The sequence below is a fragment of the Peromyscus maniculatus genome, chromosome 6, assembly GCF_049852395.1.
Source record: "Peromyscus maniculatus bairdii isolate BWxNUB_F1_BW_parent chromosome 6, HU_Pman_BW_mat_3.1, whole genome shotgun sequence".
In the NCBI taxonomy this organism is placed as follows: domain Eukaryota; kingdom Metazoa; phylum Chordata; class Mammalia; order Rodentia; family Cricetidae; genus Peromyscus; species Peromyscus maniculatus.
The window spans coordinates 94,098,106-94,120,105 of NC_134857.1; the positions used below are offsets into that span (position 1 = coordinate 94,098,106).

Here is a 22,000-nt window from a genome sequence, read left to right on the forward strand (position 1 = left end):
TGATGATGTGGTCAGAAAAAATGTGAATATTTTTGTTACTTAAGGTATTTCAGTTACATGAAAAAATATAGAAGCCATTGAAATTTAAAGAACTTCACCTAGTTATATGAAGTATTAGATAATATAGAACTAGGCGATACTGTATTTTTCAGTGTCCCAATACTAACTGATCAATTTGAGTTTTTTAAGTTTTAAAGGGGACTAGAGTGATGGCTCAGTGGGTAAATCTGCTGCATAAGCATAAGAATGTGACTTTTGAACTCCATAAGTGCTGGTTATGGATGCACACCATCTATAATCTAATTTTTGCAGGAGAGGAGTCAAGAGGATCCCGGGAGCTCACTAGCCAGCTTCAGGTTCAGTGAGAGACTCTGTCTCAAACAAAAGATGGAGAGATAGAAGAAAACACACATTTGTCATTGCCCTCCACCCACATGCACATACATGTGCAGATACAGATGCACACACATTACAAACACATACACAAATCGCTTAACTTCATAATCAGTGGATTGCTGTAATTCACATCAACATTCCAACTGAAGTAGCAACCTAAGCATGGCAGGAAGAGAACAAAGGAATTGCCACATGCCTAATTTACCTTCTAATAACCCTGAGGGAAAATGCATTGTTGTTTAGTGAAAGAATAATGTTATGTGACTCTCCTTATTTACCATCTGCACTCGCAGAACACCAAATAATAGTCGTTAACATAATCAAGTTTGTGCTACAACATTTCAATAATGGTTTTAATAGCAGAAAGCAGTTCGTCTTAGGATGCCATTCAAAAAGGAATTGAATTTACCTAAGTTTCACTATAAAGTAAGGTTAAAACCCCAGTGAAATGTAGATCAATCACCTTCTTTTGTTACACATGAAAATTTGTTGATTACAGAACTGAAAATACTAAAAAGTGATGGTACATGTGTGATTTGGGCTCAAGTGCACCTGATTCTAATTCAAAATGAAGTTTTCTTGTGCATGGATAAGTGTAATGTTCATAGTTGAAAGGGTTACATTTGAACTGAACCCTAAGTATGACAGGAATAAGTATTAAAATGATTATTTCAGAATGGCTTTTAGGCTCCCTACAAAGATTTGAATCAAAAGAGACATAAAATAACTCTGCTCAAATATACACTGATATATGCCCAAAAAAGCATGAAATTTCATATTTAATGCATTTCATTTTGATACTGTTGGCTTTCTATATGAGATATTATTGTTTTAACTTCTAGGTGAATATTGGATTGATCCTAACCAAGGTTGTTCAGGAGATTCCTTCAAAGTTTACTGTAATTTCACAGCTGGTGGTGAGACGTGCATCTATCCAGACAAAAAATCTGAGGGAGTAAGTACCAATCTGTTTGGTGGTGGATGTTGACAGTTCCTGCCATGTTTTTGCAATATTGAACTAAACAGGAAAATTATACTGTCGTCTTTTCATTTATCTGCTTTTCTTACAGGGTAATTAGAACGTTTCATTTGCATAAACATGAATAAGGCACCAAACTGATGTTCACAGTTTACAGACACTTCTTTCCTTTATTTTTTACCCAGATGTATTCTTTAAGCACCTGCTTGCTCTCAAAAATTCTATGGCTTTCCATGACACAGCACAGCTGAATCTCAGATCTTAGAGTGTGTATGGTATTCTCTGCCCAATTATTACATGATAGAACTTGCAGCTGCATATTATGCTCAAAGTGCAAATTTTTGTAAAATATTAATCTCTTCTTTAAGTGAACATATGCCAACTTTACAGAAATTTTGAACATTTACTCTCACCAAAGAAATTCCTTGATTTTTACCTCACAGTATTTGCACATTTGAGGTGTATCTGATACAGGCAGATACTCAGTATGAAGAAGTGTATTCAACTGACATCATTATATTTTTCTGGTATTTTATAAGTAGAAGAACTTTTTTATTCAGTTAATAAATCTCATTTTTCTTAGTAAGCAGTATGGGCAGAAAGAAGAATGAAAACTACTTCAGATAAGTTGCCTAACTTTACATGTGGGAAATCTTCTTTTGAGAAGAAAAGTTAATTCTATGATTTGAGACTGTTTTATGGGGCAGGCTCTTCTCTTGGAAAAGATGTAAGAGGTCTTACTTACATGAGACATAAAACATCACTTACATAATTTCTGTTCTCTAATAGCCTGTAACATTCTTTTTGAGTTAGTCTCCCCCTTTTCTTTATTTCCAGGCAGAAAATCTATCAAGAAGCAAATGGCTCAATCTTCCTTCCATGAAATTCATAGGCTCTAGCTTGAAGTTTTCTCAGATCTCATTTTGTAGGATTTGGAACACTTTGTAGCCTCCTAATCCTATTGAAATTTTTTGATATATATGGGAACAATGCTATTCATCATTTTTTTCCCATTCTTTCACAACAGGTACGAATTTCATCATGGCCAAAGGAGAAACCAGGAAGTTGGTACAGTGAATTTAAGAGAGGAAAACTGGTATGTTGTCGCCTCCACATGCATCTATAGCACAAACTTCTTAGGTGATGAAGCTCCAGTAACGTGTCCTCAGAAGTTGAATGCCAAAACACAAATGATGCTTTGCAGTATGGCTTCTCATTTGTCAGTCTGTGAGGTCTTAGATAACAATAATATCTTAAAGCCTAAAGCACTGAATCAAAAATAACCAAAAGTATTTCTGAAAAAAATTATCAAATAAAATACCCAGTTTAACGTCTTAAATTATTTTTTCTAAAAGTAGCAAGAATCAAAATACAGCACCTATCTAATGTCTCTGACTCCACTTATTTTAATTTCTGTCTGCATGAAACCCAATTATTCGTTATCCCTCTTTTCCATAAGAACTTATGGAACTGGGGATTTTTTTTCCCTCATTGATAGTTTTAGGTATATAGTAAACCTACTGACTGTTAATTTGTATGCTGTTCTTTTTTTCGTAAATATTTCTATATGATTACAAATTCAACCTAATAATTTGCTAAAGATAATGTAAGATTAAAGCCACAACTAAAATTATATTAAAAACAATTGAAATATGAACTTTTAGTTAATTAGGAATTTCTCAAAATTTCCTGTTAATCCTGGTAATTAATTATTTAATATTTTAAATGGTATTACTTGCCACTGGTAATGATTTATACATTTAATCTCCTTACCTATATACACACCCATCCATACATATGACTTGTAGTGAAGGCTTCCATCTGACTTAGAATTTTGTAGTCAGTCATCAAGTTACATGCTAAATATTCATGGTTTATTTAATCTGTATGACATAGAACATACATATTTAGAATTGTGTTATTATTTTTATTTTACTTTGTGTAAGGCATATCTCAAGTACATTTTCAACCTCATAAGAATCACTATTCTAATTTTTTTATTAGTAAGGTTAAGTAACTGAATTTTAAGGAGTGAGACTACAGATTTGCATGGTCTCAATCTATAATCTGAATGGCTTTTAAATTTTGGACTATATACTTTATGAGAACACAGACATTTCAATTATGTAAAATAAAATAATTGATTAAGATGTTACACCATAATAATTTGCAGCTAAGAGTATCTTCCTTCTGTGAAAACAAAGTTATTGATGCAAATATTTACTAAAATTTTCTATGGCACTATGCTTGATGATGTTGATTAAAAAAAGCTATACATTATCTAAAAATGGACAAATTCACATCTATGCTAAGAAACAAAAGCATCATAGACAATTTTGGTCCCTGGGATATTGTTAAAGATTCAGGTAAAGTGGATATATTATAAATTTCTGAAAATCAAACAGTATAAAAACCAGCTTTTACTTCACACCAAGATTTCTCTTATTTTACTATCTTAACAATTAAAAGATACATAACTATGCTGAAGTATCTCTGGGAGACAGAACATTTGTTTTCTCACAGTATTTACTGATTAGAAAACAAAAACAGAGATAAAGAGAATTTGTCATAAATATAGGCAGTATTGTAGTGACTGAGTTATGGGGGAGTCACAGTGCTGACTGTGACTTTTTTTTTCATAAAGTGATAATGTTCCATTGAGTACCACCAAGCCCTAGCAGTAACATTCACGGTCAGAGTTTAATTCTTTATGGTAAGAAAGAAGAAAAGTCTCCATATGCCTTTTCATTCTTTTCTTCCCAGCTTTCATATTTAGATGTGGAAGGCAATTCCATTAATATGGTGCAAATGACATTCCTGAAACTCCTGACTGCCTCTGCCCGACAAAATTTCACCTACAATTGCCATCAGTCGGTTGCATGGTATGATATGTCATCAGCAAGTTATGACAAAGCACTTCGGTTTTTGGGATCTAATGATGAGGAAATGTCCTATGAGAACAACCCACACATCAAAGCGTTGTATGACGGCTGTGCGGTGAGTCCAGGCTCAGTCTGCCTTCTTTCCCGGGTGGGTGTGGGGGCAGGGTAGACAACCATGTTATGGTCCAAACCAGGTATCTCTCTTAAAATAGATACCAATTATTGTAGCTGGAGTTTTTCTGGTCCTGCCTGACCCATGTCAGGACAATTCTCTCTCACCCGGCAGTCCCGCAGCTGTTCAGACCCAACCGAGTAAACACACAGAGACATATTGCTTACAAACTGTATGGCTGCAGCAGGCTTCTTGTTATCTAGTTCTTATATCTTAAATTAACGCATTTCTATCAATCTATACCTTGCCATGTGGCTCCTGGCTTACTGGCATCTTCACATGTTGCTTGTCATGGCAGTGGCTGGTAGTGTCTCTCTGCCTCAGCCTTCCACTTCCCAGAATTCTCTTCTCTGCTTGTCCCACCTATACTTCCTGCCTGGCTACTGGCCAATCAGTGTTTTATTTATGAACCAATCAAAGCAACACATTTGACATACAGAACATCCCATAGCACTTCCCCTTTTCTTTTTTTCAAAAAGGGTTTAACTTTCACATAGTAAAATTACAGATAACAAAACAATTATTAAATTATTAAAACTTTGTGTTTATCAGTGACACATTAAGGTAAATTATATTTGAAACCACCAAGGAACACACACACACACACACACACACACACACACACACACACACACACACACACACACTGAAATACCTAAAAAATCTCTTTTGAAGAAGTAATAGAAGGTAATATTAGATCATGTGTTACTGTGTCTATATCTAGGGTTTGAAAAACATTACCAACAGTCACTCAAATAAAAATCTTAAAAACAACATAATAGTTCCTCAAATCCATGATTTTGAAATGACAGAGGATTTTCCATTATGTCATTTATAGAACAGATGATTTTTCCTGAATGGCCTTTGGAAAGATCAACAGCCTAGCTTTGGAAAAAATTTTAACATGTGGGGATTCTATAGCCTAGCTAATGCTTCAGCTTGGTGTTAATGACTAGAGACATCTCAATTGCAAGCAACGAAGTTCATGATTTTAGCAAAGTGAGTCTGGTCCAAGAGGAACAAAGAAGAGAAAATAAGTGGAAGAGGCAATGCTGTGGAATACGGCCCAGGGTACTGCAGTTTATAAAACTGAAATACAGTAGTAGAAAGGTTTTGATGTTGTCTTACTGATTTGTCACCACTGTTTGGTGGTGTGAACCTGGAAGAATGGAGCCTAACAATAAGACAAACTAAAGTCTCATGCAGTAGCCAATTTATTTAGACCATCAAGCAATTTATATTCTGAGGGTTTAGCAAGATCAAATGAATAAGTTCATGTGAGTTCAATCTGCAAAGAAACTCAAGGACAAAGGCATGCTTGGAAACATTTTTTAATAACCAAAGTAAGCGCAATGTGTAATCTAAGGCAAACACCACTTGAATGTAGGAAGGGGCACAAATGCACATTCCAATAACAAACCTATGTTTAGGAGGAATAGAGGTCACAAGACTCTTGTGTTGTTTTTTGGAGTTTTCTCACAAGTTCTCAAAACTATCCTCACACAGCTCCATTCTCAGACTGTGTTCTCACATACTTTATTCTGATTTCTCATAAAATAATTTAATTATTATTTGTGACTGTATATCTAAAGTCAGAAGTATTTCTTATTTATGTAAGATTGAATATGCACATTTCATATTGAATTATGTATTTTAACTCAGATCTTTTTTAACCATAACTAATCGAGTAATTGAAATAATATAGTGAGTATAATGGTCAACAAAGTTTAAAACTTCATATGACATCAGTGATAACAATTTAATTCTTACATAGTTATCAGTGATCTCTCACTTTCTTAGCTCAGATTAGATCGTTAACAAAGAAAATAACATGAATTTTAATAATATTAAGTGATGACATAACTTTAATTTTCTGCTTAATTTTACAGTCCAGAAAAGGCTATGAAAAGACTGTGATTGAGATCAATACTCCAAAAATTGATCAGGTACCCATCATTGATGTAATGATCAATGATTTTGGTGATCAGAATCAGAAGTTTGGATTTGAAGTCGGTCCAGTTTGCTTTCTTGGCTAAGATTTGGACGAAGACTCTATGAAACCAACAGAAGAAGTACCTTGGTACTTGCCGCCAACCCAGTTCATGCCACATGCAAGTTTTGAATGAGGACAGTAGAGAACATGTGTTTAGGATGTACGAACGCCTGCTGGAGGTGCAGTCAGAGGGAAGAAGTCCCGATAGTCATAACAATGTAAGATAGTGTGGCTGAGATGGCAACAAGGCTGATTCTTGATCTCAACCATCATCTCTCCTTTTCCTATTTGGATTTCTTTGGTGCTGTAGAAAAAAAAGAGAGAGAGAAAAAAATATATATTCATAAAAAAAAACATGGTGCTCATTCCCACCCATAAAAGATATAGTAAAAGTGTGTTTAATAAATTGTAATTATTTTATGTACAGTTCTACACTGTCATTCATGTGTTCATTTCCAAAACTTGCACGTGACACTGAATCCCACCTAGCTCTCACTTCATGACAATTGTGGAACTGTGGTGACAATAAATACAGTGTGACAAAGACTAAAGTTGTAATTTCTGATGACTCTAATTCCCTTTCTTTGATCAATAATAAAATGCCTTTGTGTATGTTGATGTTGAAGAGTTCAGTTATTTGATGGCACGAACAAATTACACTTGGGGCCAAACCCAGACTTTCAGGAGCACACGCCAATCAACTCTTTTCAGCTGACAGTAACTTGTTGAATTTCAGCCAAAAGTCTCATGCATTTTAATGCTTAATTTGGTGCTATACCTCAAATATTTTCTTCTCAGAACCCAGATTTCACAGAATACTTGTATATATGAAAAACAAGAAAGTTTATATTTTTGGACAGGAACGTATGTATGAAAAACTATTTTTAACATCCACCCAGTAAATAACTTTGTGTACAATTATTTCTCTACTTAAACTTCTCTCATTGTCTTCAGTGTGCTTCAGTAATGCCAACTAATATTAAAGATGGAAATTAAGCAAATGTGTATGAATTTGTGCAATGTTAAAATTTTAAACAATGCAATGTTTGAGTCTGATCTAAGTGGCATAGTAATAACAGTCCCAGATATATTTTTATTTGCCCAACAAATACAATTCCTTTCCTCTTAAGATAATTATATTTTACATTTGACCAACCTAGTAGCTAAATACATATGGGTGGGCTGCTTTAAAAGTCATATTTATTCAAAACAGTCAATCCCCCTCCTTTTTCCACTAAGGTATTTTCTTTTGCATAGCTTGAATTAGCAGTAAAATTTTAAAATCACCAACTGAACTTTGTATCTATTTTAAATAATATATGTAAGACTTGAAAATAAATGTTTTATTATTTCTTATATGAAGTGTTAAATTAATTGATACCAGATTCCACTGGAACATTTATTAACTGATAATTTATCAAAAAGAACATAATCTGTAATATTGACAATTAAAAGTGAACATTTGTAATTCAGAATTTCTTTATTTCTGAAACCAAGTTTGTAAATGTCCTTTGGAGGAGGGAGATATGAATTTTATCAATAAATCAAGTCTTGTTTACCTGGATTGGTCATTTTCTTTCTTAAACAGGTTGCAAATCACTCTCTTCTACAGAAAGGCTTTTGATTGTCATATTTGACCATCCAGGTGAGAATTTTCTGACATCTGCACGTTAGTCCTCAAGGATACGTTCTCAGATGTATAATGTAGTAAGCAATGCATGGCAAGCTCTATTTCTAAGAAAGAGATATTATAATTAGTATTTCAAAAATATTCTTACAAGCAAATGTTTCACAAAGTCTCAAACGTGTTCATGATTTCAGAACTGAAAATATTTTCCAAGCATTTTATTTAAAAGTATTAAAATCAAAACAATATAATATTTATCAAGAAAGGTTTCTTACATCAGATAATTTATGTGAGTCAGTATATATCAATGAGAGATTATGTTACTATCAACTCATATGAAAGAAGTTGTCTTTTTAAATGAAACAAATTTGACACCTAAGAGATTGCTATTCTTTTCTTATATGAACATTATTTTCTATATGACAGCAGGATTTTTTTCTCTTCCTTGGAATTGATTTCATCTGGAAAATAAATAACATTCTAGTGCATAAAGCACATTTATTAGCTGCTATTTGAATAAATATGTTATTGGAATAAAAATACAGATGATCATTTTAATCTTGTTAAGAATGGGACACACCCTAACACACAGGATTTTTGGCATAATTCTATTTCAGAAGTTAAATTATAGGCCCAAAATAAAATGACAGGGGATTATTTTGAATGAATCAACATATTTCATCAAATATTGTTTTAATGAAACCCATTACAAATTATCAGAGTATTTGGAGAAATGATTATTAATTGACATTTCTCCAATATATACATGAAAAAAGTGTTTCATTTCTTACCTTGTTTTGGTATTAGAATCCGTTAGGATTGTTTTAAAAAAAATTGAGAAGGCTCTATTAAATTTTATTCAGATGTGCACATAAGATTTGCCAGAATTTTTCACACAGGAGCTTCTGCTTTTGCACATTTTAAGTATTTTTTCTTTATGGTTCAGGGCATAAGGAATCACAAAGCTATAATGGTAAATACTTGTCACTCTACCTTCTAGTCATCCTGACATGGTTGGTGATAAGATTATTTAGAACGCTGTTACTATGTTAGGATTAAAGCATCAATATACATATAATTTACAGAATGCCTTATAAATTTTATACCTCTCTGTATAACTATTATTACAAATGACAAATGAATAACTGCTAATTGAGCATCTTCACAGTGGCTACTTATTCACCAAATGTAAGGATGTGAAAGAGACATAAGAAAGCAAAGGAAGTTTTCTAAACTGATCCCATGGTAAAAAATGTCTTATAAATATGAATTTTTTTCAGAAAAGTTACATGTTTTTATATAATACAATTCAGGAGAGTGGTCCTGATTTTTTTAAATTCCATTTCACAGTCTTCTGCATGGAGGATAATTGCACCATATTAACTAAATATCTAGCCCATGTCATCTAAAGAGCAGTTGCTGTTGCTGCAGATTTCCTGTTGCTACTGTTATCATCACAGTATCAGTTCCTAACATGTAGCTGAGAACACTCCCACATGACACTCGCCATCCAGAACTTTTATAAATATTTAGTTGTTCAGAAGTTAATCCTTACACCAACCTGTCATTACATAGTCCCAAACTAGCAGAGTCTTACCTGCCAGGTTAGAAACAACAGGTTACAATAATAACAAGCCTTGTCACAAACCATGTTAATATGCAGCAAGTTCATACTTACCAGAAAAAGCTTCGTATCTCTCTTCCTTGTACCAGGATATTTTCCTTTCCAGAAGGGTGAGTTTAATAGGTTCAGGGCTCTCTCAACTTCTATACTTGGCTCACCCCATCTTCTGGCACTGGCTGTAACATTAGCCATAGCTTGATGCACTTACAGCCCAGAGAGCCATGAAGATTGCAAGGTGATTTACAGTGAAGTAACTGACAGAAAAAAATGTCCTGAATACAACATTACAAGTTCAGTAATTGCTACCTATCAACCCCGAGAGAAGCTTCAGTTTTTGTCTTATCTAAATCCAGTAGTCAATAATTATGAGGAAATTTGATCAGGACAAAACAGAACGGCAGAAAAGTTACAGAAACATGGTTAAGTTTTCTCTTAAAAAAACTACAATTTGCGGTAATCTCCGGAATGCTTTTTCACTATAATTAGAACTTGTTTGATAGCATCCTTTCATTGACAGGTCTGTCTGCAAGACTATTGACAAGAAGACAGACATAAGTATCCAGCTCTCTTTTCAAATTACCTTTCTATGTCTTTTATTAAATAGATTTTAATTTATCTATATCTATAATTAAATAAAGAGGTAGACAATGTTTCCATAATAGAAAGATTTATATTTTATAAAATGATGAGTAAAACTTACATCCTTATACCCCTTCTATCCCCTGGCATTCTGTCCCACACTGTGGCCAGAAAGTAATCACTAAATTCACTAGCATTTAATACCTCTGTTCTAAACAAAATATTTGCATATTTTCCCTGCAGAAGAGAATAGTTCTAGAGCACAAAAGAAAATGTATCTGAAATGAAAGAGAATTATTTGATCAAACCTATGTGGGCTTGACTTCAACTTTAGTGGAGCAAAGATAAACAATAGGAAAATGTATTTGTAGAAATCATCAACCAGCCTTGTGCAAACATGTATAACTAAACTCTTAATAACACAAGCTTTGGTACCTAATCTAATTCAGGAAAAAAATTATTTTTAAGTTCTTAAGTAAGAATGATTTTTATATCTTCAGGTATGTATAAAGATTTTACCTGAAAGCATGCTTAGCTCAAAAGCAAATCCAATATAAATTTATAAATAAATAAAATTACAACTGGAGAGAGGCTCAGTAATTAAGGGAGAGTTCTGCTCATACAGAGGACTTGAGTTTGGTTACCAGCACTACTCAGGTAGCTCACGAATAACCTGTAAATCCAGTCCCATGGATTCCTATACTCTCTTCTAGCCTTCTTGGGCACCTACTCACACAGACATATACAGACACACATTATTAAAAATAATAAATAAATAAATAAATAAATAAATAAAGCACAGTTTTAACATTGACCATGAAAGAATTGTTCTTTTTAAAATATGGCTTATCTTTAGTTTAATAAAATTGCAGAAATGGATTTTATCAGTTGTAATAATGAGATTCCTGACACATTTCTAAGAGAAAATATTCTAAAATTCTGAAAGACATTATGTTTCATAGGTGATTTGCATACGCTGAAGATAAATGCTGCACTTCATGCTTAATTGTGGTTTGGGGTCTCAATTATGACTAGACAAGCAACAACAATATCCTATTCATGTCTTCAAATTAGTTCTTTTCATATAAAATCTTCATCTGAAAGACATAAGAAGAGATGAATCATCAAATAAGCATAAGAAGTTATGAACAGTTCTTCAAGCTAACACTAGGTAACTTCATTCAAGTACAGCATCTGGAAGCAAGTTCAGTGGCAGCCATAGCGAATCCTCACCAGTTAGTATGTGAGCTTCTCAGCAAAACCCTCAGTGATGTAAATTCTTCAGAATTATACACATTGTTATGAGAAGCATTAGTATTTATGAAGTCTCAGAGTTGTCTTTAAGTTGCACATCTGTTAAACAAAAGGAATGACATGTTCAGATCTTTCTGTGTCTTTGGAGAGTCAAAAGACCCAGTCAACTGAGGGAGAAATAAGACAGCTTTTATACTTTATCCATTCCTGTGCATTCAAATATTTTTACATAAAGTCTTTGTTTTATCAAATGCTTTGTCTGAGAGGAGCCATATGTAACAGCCTCAGGAAGTTTGGAGAACAGAGAACACTAAGGTCTAATTAGCAATGAAGGGCTTTCAATGACCCATGAATATCCTTTTTCTGTTATTTTTTTATTTAAGTTTTTTTTTTTTTTTTTTTTTTTTTGGTTTTTCGAGACAGGGTTTCTCTGCGTAGCTTTGCGCCTTTCCTGGAGCTCACTTGGTAGCCCAGGCTGGCCTCGAACTCACAGAGATCCACCTGGCTCTGCCTCCCGAGTGCTGGGATTAAAGGCGTGCGCCACCACCGCCCGGCTAAGTTTTTTTTTTTATTTTACATACCAACAACAGTTCCTGATGCCTCTACTCCTCCTGCTCATCCCCCATCTTCCCCCCACCCAACCCCCATCCACTCCTCAGAGAGAGTAAGGCCTCCCATAGGGAGTCAACAAAGTCTGGCATATCAAGTTGAGGCAGACCAAGCCTCTCTCTACTGTATGGAGGCTAAGCAAAGTATCCCTTTATAGGGAATGGGTTTCAAACAGCCAGTTCATGCACTAGAGATAAATATTGGTCCCACTACCAGTGGCCCCACAAACTGTCCAAGCCTCACAACTGCCACCCACATTAATAGGGCCTAGTTCAGTCCCATGCAGGTTCCCCAGCTCTCAGACCAGAGTCAGTGAGCTCCAACTAGCTCAGGTCAGCTGTCTCTGCGCGTTTTCCCATCATAATCTTGACACTTTTGCTCATATAATCCCTCCTCTGTCTTCCACTGGACTCCAGGAGCTCCACCCAGTGCTTCACTGTGGATCTCTGCATCTGCTTCCATCAGTTACTAGATGAAGTTTCTATGATGACAATTAGGGTAGTCACTAATCTGATTACAAGGGAAGGCCAGTTCAGGGACCCTCTCCACTATTGCTTAGAGTCTTAGTTTGGATCACCCTTATAGTTTCCTGGGAATTTCCCTAGTACCAGCTTTCTCCCTAACCCTGTAATGGCTTCCTTAAGATATGTCTTTCCTTGCTCTCCCTCTCTGTCCCTCCCCCAGCTCAACCATCCAGTTCCCTCATGTTCTCTTGCCATCTCCCCTTATCTTCTCCCCCTCCCCTCAATACTCCCAATTTACTCAGAAGATCTTATCTATTTCCCCTTCCTAGAAGGATCCATGCATGACCCTCTCACGGTCCCCCTAGTTACCTAGCTTCTCTGGGATTGTGGATTGTAGCCTGGTTATCCTTTGCTTAATATCTAATATCCACTTATGAGTGAGTACATACCGAGTTTGTCTTTCTGGGTCTGGGTTACCTCACTCAGGATGGTTTTTTTCTAGTTCCATCCATTTGCCTACAAATTTCATGATGTCATTTTTTTTTCACAGCTGAGTAATACTCCATTGTGTAAATATATCACATTTTCTTTATCCATTCTTTGGTTGAGGGACATCTAGATTATTTCCAAGTTCTGGATATTATGAATAATGCTGCTATAAACATAGTTGAGCAAATGTTCTTGTGGTATGAATATGCATCCTTTGGCTACATGCCCAAAACTGGTATTGCTGGATCATGAGGGAGATTAATTCCCAATTTTCTGAGAAATCGCCATACTGATTTCCAAAGTGGTTGTACAAGTTTCCACTCCCACCAGTAATAGAGGAGTGTTCCCCTTACTCCATATCCTCTTCAGCATAGGATGTCATCAGTGTTTTTGATCTTAGCCATTCTGACAGGTGTAAGATGGTATCTGAGAGCTGATTTGACTTGCATTTCTCACATGGATAGGGATTTCTAAATTGGATTATTTGGATTTTGATGTCTAGTTTCTTGAGTTCTTTATATATTTTGGAGATCAGGCCCGGGTCAGATGTAGGGTTGGTGAAGATCTTTTCCCATTCTGTAGGTTGCTGTTTTGTCTTCTTTACTGTGTCCTTTGCCTTACAGAAGCTTTCAGTTTCAGGAGGTCACATTTATTTTGTTTATTTATTTTTGGGATATTTTTTTAAGAAAATTGTTTATTCATTTTACCAATCAAAGATCCCCATCTTCCCTCCTCCCATATGAGGGCCACTGCAAGGTGCTGCCAACCTTTAGAGTGGGTCTTTGAACTTCATTTTATGTAACTGAGAAAAATCCCTCACAAAGTCATCCAGAAATTAGTCTTGTCTAGATAATCCCTCGGGTATGTCCAGAGACTTGTCTCTTTGCGATTCTAAAATCTTTGAAGGTGAAATCAACATTAACCATCAGAAACATTAATAAGAATGATAGCAGTAACAATGCTACTAAGAGTAATAAATCTTAAATTATGTCTGTACCCATAATTGGTGACCCAAGAGTATAACAATATTTGAATAAAGGACTACAAATATGGAGTGCTTTTTCATTTCAGTGACAAGGATAGAGAAAATGTAGGTGTATTAAAATTTATTTTATTATGGGTTTAGTAGAAAAAATTTCATAAGACAAAAAGCAAAAGGGAAACTTGCACAAATTTTTAATATGAAAAAATGTTTCTTCCATTTCCTTTCTCCATAAGACTAGATGGTTCTCTGAGATGATGCTGAAAGGTCCTGTGAAAAGGTCTGTAATTTGAACAGGCTGTGGAAAATCTCTGACACATAAGAAACAGAGGATAAATAGGAAGCCATGCCTCAGAGACTTACTTAAACTTCCACAGTGAAGAGGAACACAGGTCTGACCACTGAAATTGAAAATCCAAAAAGGTACTTCAGAGAGAAAACCACAGCCGAAATAGAAGCAAGCAATCATCTGGAGGACAATTTCAAACACCTGCTGATGATTTAGTTTCACTGTCCAACTCGGGCAGAAGAAAATTCAATACTGCTCAATGAAGTAAATAAAGTATTGTGGAAAATAAAATCCCAGCACCTAAGATAACAATTGTATTGATGTCTGCAGAGCCTACATGACAGATGCACCTGGCTGCCACTGCAGAGGCAGCTGCACAACTATATGCCAGCTTGTGGCATCATAAACTTTTCAGTGTAGACAGACCCAACCCCAGGACAGAGTGATTTGGGCTGATACCTGTGTTGTGTTCTTTGGGGGAGCGCAGCTCAATTGCCAGCAGTCAGCTAGTCAATGATTCTTTGAGTCAGAGGGGAACTGTTTGCCAGATGGAGTTGAAAAAATACAGGAGACATGATTCCTCCATAGGTAGACCTTAAATTGCTTCAATCCCCCTTGCCACCTAAGGAATATTATTATGAGCCACAGGAGTCATATTTGGAGGATAACTCCGTAACACTGCTGGAGAAATTATTAAAGAGATTATAGAAGTCCTAAATTGGGCACCATAGAGACAGATTTGTCCTTCAGAACTGTGTTAGTTGCTCTGAATAGTATTGGCTCACATACACTTTGTTTTCAATTATTAGTTAGTTGCTATTCTTTAAAAAACACAAATTTCAGGCTTCTCTTTTCATGTGAAGAGCCTGATATAACAGAAATGAGTGGCCAGTGTGTTTTTTGGACAGGGTCACACATTCTCTAATTGGCTGTGTCTTTGAGCACTCTCTACTGTTTGTGTGTAGTTGGCTTACATCATTTTGGTTCGCCCTTCCAGGCATTTTATTCCTGAGTGCAGAACTAGAATCTCAAAAGCAAAAGGATCAAAAAAAAATGATGAGGATTAGGAATTATTGATCAAAGAAGGAGCTTATCCAGAAAAAAAGCATAGTTTTATGAGCAATCTATTAATAAATGTAATAGAAATTGAATGATTGGCCAGTTACTGGGAAAGTAAGTTAAATCACAAATGAGACAAAATACAGCTATGAAACACAGCTATGACAAGAAGGCTTATACATTATTATCAGAACAGTGGAAGCAGCCCCAAACTGGGAAGGTCCTATCAAACTGAAAGTTCCCTACCTGTAGTCTGCTGCCTTGCCGTCTGTGAGATGTGAAGGGATCAATGAAACATGTGACAAATGAACTGATCAGTCATTTGATTGTGCTATCCTAGGTTAGTTAACTCTTGGAGGAAGGATGTGAGAAGAAAAGTGTCTTTGGTACAGTAGGTAACATCACAAAGGAAGAAATATAACTAACTCACCTAAGCAGTAACCTGAACCACTGGACTATGACTGATGAATGTCTCACTCCTCTAGGCTGTGGAACAGTAAGTAAGCAATGAAAGCATCACTCATGGTTTCAACGAAAACTCTTGTCGCCCCCTCCCACCACCCCGCCCACTCTGTTCCTGTTTCAAAATTGGAGTAATCTAGAGAAAAAGCTGTAGTCATTAGCATCAGTGACTGAGCTGTTTGAGAAACAGAGAAATCACACAAAGCCACAGTGCACAGCATCACCTTTACTAGAATCTGAGACGATGAACTTGATTGACTGTTGCTGAAGATTATGACTCCAGACAAGAACGATGATCCACTTCACTACCTGTATTAAAGACGTGGAGAGAATGATACATGTTCATTAGATATTATTTTCATATTGTATATGTATTTGTTTACCCATTTTTTAAAGTTAGTCCCTTTAAAGATTTTTCAAGGATATTGAAGATGAATTTAAATAAGAAAATTCTCTAAGCCATTAAAAATAATTTTAGGGTAATTTCAGCTACTATAATAAGATGAAGCATTTGTATATGCACCCCATCTCTTGAACTACTAAAGTAAAAGTTCTTCAGTTTTTTAAATAATTATGAGAAGATTCTGAAAGATCAAACAGAGAAAAGTGGAGCACCACGGTTGTGAAAATAGCAACAGGTTTCTCCCTCCTCTTGAAGTCTCTACTGTTATAGGTGTGGATATCTTTATTACTTCTGAACAAGTACAGAAGTCATGACTTTTCTACCCTGCCTCTGATGTCACTCCAGGGGAGAGAGGCAAGTGCTTTATTATTTCCCCATCAGCTAGGGTTGGGCTTTAGGTTCCTCCTTGGTTTTTATTGGCAACAGAAGAAAGAGCTAATCACCATCTATGAACAGTAAGATTTTTTTGACACTACTTCAGCATAGATGTTGAGATGCTCTTTAATACTTCACAAGGTTGGGTTTCGTGTTCCTCACAGAGTCTTTTTCTGGCCTCAGTGGTGTTAATGGGTCAGGAGTGAAGTAATTATTTACCATGTTTTTCGCTGTGCTGTGCTACTTGTATCCTGACCTTTTAAATAAAGAGAGCAAGCCATCTTTCTGGCATTGTTTTCTGTCCATGTTGCTGACACTATTGGACTGCCAGTTTTTTCAATACCAAGTCTTATAAATGTGTTGTAGAAATACAAAATAAAACAAACAAACAAACAAAAAATAGCTGCAATGTATTGAATAATGTCTCTCAAAAATCCAAGGCCACTTTAAACCACAAAATATGCACTTATTTTAAAATATTAGTTTCACAAATGTAATAGATGTGTTCATACTAGCGGTAAACTCTAATTCCATGTGACTACATCTTTATTTATTTATTTTTATTTTTTATAATCTTTCCTTTCTTGTTGTCCCCAAGGTGTTACGTGAACATGGACAATAAAAAAATATAACCTTTTTTTATTTTTTATTTTTATTTTTTTAAATTTTTAAACTATGGCCATAACAGGCTTCTTACTATCTAGTACTTATATTTTATTTATTTATTTATTTATATTTTATTTTACAATACCATTCAGTTCTACATATCAGCCACGGGTTCCCCTATTCTCCCCCCACCCACACCCTCGCCTTACCCCCAGCCTACCCCCCATTCCCACCTCCTCCTGGGCAAATCCTCCCCCGAGGACTGCGATCAACCTGGTAGAATCAGTCCAGGCAGGTCCAGTCCCTTCCTCCCAGACTGAGCCAAGTGTCCCTGCATACACTCCAGGTTTCAAACAGCCAACTCATGCAATGAGCACAGGACTTGGTCCCACTGCCTAGTTGCCTCCCAAACTGATCAAGCCAATCAACTGTCTCACCTATTCAGAGGGCCTGATCCACCTGGGGGCCCCTCAGCCTTTGGTTCATAGTTCATGTGTTTCCATTCATTTGGCTATTTTTTTTCAATAATTGAGTAAAACCGAAATTTATTATAAGCCACGTGACTACATCCTTATAACATGAGGAGAAAACACAAAGACAAAGTTATTTACAGAGAATAAGTAAAATTCTTATTACTTGCAGAAAAGTCTGGCTATGTAGAAATTCTAAAGTTATAACATGAAATCCTCAAATAAATAAATACATTCAGCAAAGACTAAATGACATAAGATTCTATGTAAAAATTACATCTATTGTCTTATATACATGCATTTCTAAATTACATATAGGCATTGCTGTTGATATATATATATATATATATATATATATATATATATATATATTTCTTACATAAGGAATTGTCTCTTTTGTTATATACTAGCAATGATAAATGGTCACCAGAACTACAAATACAATATCATTTAAAAATGCTAGACTTTGATACAAAGGATGAAAATTTACCAAAACATATGCCATATGGATTCTGAAATTATTTGCTAAGTCTGATGAAGGAAATCAAAGCTCTAACAAAATAGGGGTATATATTATGTTCATGATTTGAACATCTGCTGTGGGATGTCTTTCTGTATGCTGTGAATATGTATTGCTCTGATTGGCTGATAAATAAAGCTGCATTGGCCTATGGCAAGGCAGCTCAGAGGCAGGCAGAAATCCAAGCAGATAGACAGGAAGAGAAAGGAGAGACAGATGCCAATTGCACCTGTGGAAGGACCAGCAAGACGCCAGGAGACCGGTAATGCCACGGCCATGTGCCAATTTATAGATTAATAGAAATGGGTTAAGTTATAAGAGATAGCTAGGGAGAAGCTTGAGCCATCGGCCATGGCCGTGCAATTTGTAATTGATATAAGGCTCTGTGTGTTTACTTGGGTCTGAGTGACTACAGGACTGGGAGGGACACAGGAAAACTTCCAGCTACAAACATCCACACAGTAAAATTACCAGTTCTCACAGTTAATGTGGAGATTTAGTTCAATTTTTTATCAAAACCCAATCAGAAAATTTTTAAGTGTGCAGGATTGTTTTAAAATATATACTAAAAACTAAGCACAAGAATAGTTAAAATGAGTTTTTGACTTATTATAAATATATTGTAATCATGGGCAGAACAAACAGAGCAATAAAAAAGAGCAGAAAACTTAAAGAGGATAAAATATGTCCAACATATTATTCAATGAATGGATAATGCAATGAAGAGAATATAGATGAACTAAATGGAAATAATTAGACCTTGTCATGAGTCTTATATTTCATATACAATTAACTCAAAATGAAGATAAGAAAAATTTAAAATATTTATGTAAAAGGCAAGCTGATCTCTACAATTCTGACTCTTAATCATCATAGAGAAAGAAATATCCAAAAGTAACTTGGACAACTTGACAAAATTGAATTCTTTTACTCCTTGTAACACAAAGGAGAGAAAACACAAATCACAAAGTAGAAGAAATAATGATTCAGGGTATGTTTAGCAAGAGAATACAGTCAGGAATATATAAAGTAATCACCAAAAGAACAGTTACAGAATAAATAATCCAATTAGAAATGGGCCAAAAGATAGAAATGGATATTTCATCAAAACATATGCAAATATAAATGAGCACTGGAAAAAAGTGTTTGGTATCATTAGCCCTTGGTGAAAAAAAAGCCACAATGAGCAATCATGACTTACTTTCTAACAGAATAAAAAATTAAGTAACACTACCATATACCAGCACAAATTCAAACTGATTTGATGTATCGCTTATATGAATGCAAAATTTCACATCAACTCTGAAAAATACTAGACAATTAAAAAAATGGAACTTCAATACAAGTCACCAATTACACCCTGATACATTTATTACACGGAAATATAAAGGTGTTCACACAAAACCCAGCAGCTAAATTTTGGAGCTGACATTTTCATAGCAAGTTGGACTATCAAGAACCCTAGCATTTCTCAGTCTAGAGGGTTTAAGCTCATGGAGAAGCCTTACAGTGGTGTACTATTAAACAACCTAAGGAAACAGATAACTGATATGCCTAGTGGCATGAATGAAACTTCAGACAAGAAGCCTTCATGATAAAGAGTCAGAGGATACCATACACTATCTGTTTCCATTTGCATAATAAATTGAATAACAAAAAGCATAGAAATGGAGGGCAGGTAAGTGGTTGTAAAGAATCAAATGAAAATATGAATGATAAAATGAATGGTATGGGCAATGTTAGAGAACCTTGAAATGTCAGAAAGACTCTAAAGTTAGATTTTATAATAACATTCTGGTGTGATATTGAAAAATAATATATATATGTCATTTTTTTTGTTTAGATTTTAAAGACTGATACACACTGTAATCTAGAACTTACTACGTACCCAAGATTGGCCTTGAACGCCTTGTAGTCCTCCTCTCAGATTCCTAGGTAGGATATATAGGCTACAGAACAACCAATTTCTTCTGCAATATTTTCCCTAAAGGACTGAATCTAGGAAATGACCTTAGACAGTCTTTTTCTAGTGAGTTAAATAATTAAATAAATATACAAGTGCATCAGTTATCACTGAGTCCTTGAAGCCCACAGCATCCTGCCCCTAGAAAGAACTGAAAGTAGCATAGTTAAAAGACTTAGAATAAAATGTTTGCCACATATCCAAAAAGTTCTACAAAGGCAGTAGAAAGGAGAACTATTTCTTTTCTGCTAATTACAGCCAGAGTTGTTATAAATCTTACTGGAGTGACAAATTAGAGGTAGACCCACAGCTTTTTATTCCCTCCCTCAACTCTATATTTTAATGGAGATATTATCAAAGAATTCATACCTCACAAAGTAAAACAAACAAACAAAAAACAATTCTGGAAGATGACCTGAATCCTGCTTTAGCTCTTAGTAGTGAAAGTCATGATGACAACGTACTACAGAAGATAAAAGTGGGAAACAAGAGAGTAGGGGGCATGTCTGCAAACAGCTGTACCATTCTGAGTAGAAGAAACCACTGGTAACTCGTACCTTTCTAAGACCTGAAAGCAAGAATTAGAAAACTGCCATCATCTGCAGTGTAAGCAGATAAGTGACTGCAAGAGCTCCGTGTGGCTTTTGCTCTGTTGAGGTTTGAGGGCACCAATCATTTAACACAGCTTTGGCTAGGTGCCTTGGCCTTGCTGGGAGGCTCCAGCCTTTTTTAATTGTGGGTCTATCCAAAAAGATGGAAAAATCTATTCCTTATTGAAAAGCTTCAGAATTTCATTCAAGTAGGCATCTATGCTTTTACTGTTACAGTTATAATCAAATACATTTTAAAATTTCATCTTCACTGGCTCAGTATAACAGTGCATGTTTGTCAGAACTCAAGATACTGAAGCAGAAAACTGTGGCAAAGCCAGCCCATGTTACATAGAAATATTCTGTCTCAAAGAATGAGTGTGTGTGTGTGTGTGTGTGTGTGTGTGTGTGTGTGTGAGAGAGAGAGAGAGAGAGAGAGAGAGAGAGAGAGAGAGAGAGAGAGAGAGAGAGAGAGAGAGAGAATAAATGAAAGAATTTCATCTTTAAGTAGGTGGATCTATCTTATTCATAAAGGTTGAAATATAATGAAAATGGTAGTATTACTGCACTGATTAGGACATTTTTTTATGAAGAAGATAGTAAGATAAGTCTTCCACAATAATATATGACTTTGGATTTTAGCCGACTGTGTACTTCAAGATGCAAGCCGAATAAATCTTGTGTCCCAATCCCCTAGCTTGCGAAATTTCCCGCTGCCCAAAAGGTAAATATATTCTATCTATATTAATTATACAGTTTTAATTACACTTTTAACATTAAAGATTGTGAAGTGCTTATGGAGATGACCAACCTGCAGAAAGGGTGACAATAGTCTCCCCTTCCTGAGTGCCAACACATTGAAACATACAATGTGAGGAAATTGATTCTTATGAACAGAATAAGTTTGGAAATGTATTCTTGCCCATCTTTTCAGATCAGAGTGCAGCATAGTTATCATTTTGGCATTGGCATGATATGAGCTGAAGATTCTGAAGGCTATGCTTAGACTGTCAAATCACTGAAACTGTGCAGCAAAAATATGTGTATTATTTTAGTTAGGTCATTCTGCCACACATAAAGGTATGTATTACATCTTTTGGAATTACCATACTTGTTGAGAATTTAAAATTCCTGATACAAATATGTATTTGTAGTAGCAAAGAGCTTATATAACCACTTTAATTATCTGCCTTGATAAACTTGAATCACAGAA

General features: G+C 35.3%; 1 protein-coding gene across 1 annotated transcript in view; it reads left to right on the forward strand.

Moving 5' to 3' along the window:
- The window catches only part of Col11a1 (collagen type XI alpha 1 chain), a 201,646-nt gene extending 194,673 nt beyond the window's left edge, over positions 1 to 6,973 (forward strand). The window contains exons 64-67 of the mRNA XM_042279780.2: positions 1,239 to 1,351; positions 2,403 to 2,471; positions 4,139 to 4,372; positions 6,319 to 6,973. Coding sequence (XP_042135714.1) covers positions 1,239 to 1,351; positions 2,403 to 2,471; positions 4,139 to 4,372; positions 6,319 to 6,465 — 563 coding nt within the window. The 3' untranslated portion in view covers positions 6,466 to 6,973. The remainder of the gene's footprint in view (positions 1 to 1,238; positions 1,352 to 2,402; positions 2,472 to 4,138; positions 4,373 to 6,318) is intronic.
- Positions 6,974 to 22,000: the final 15,027 nt, after the last annotated feature.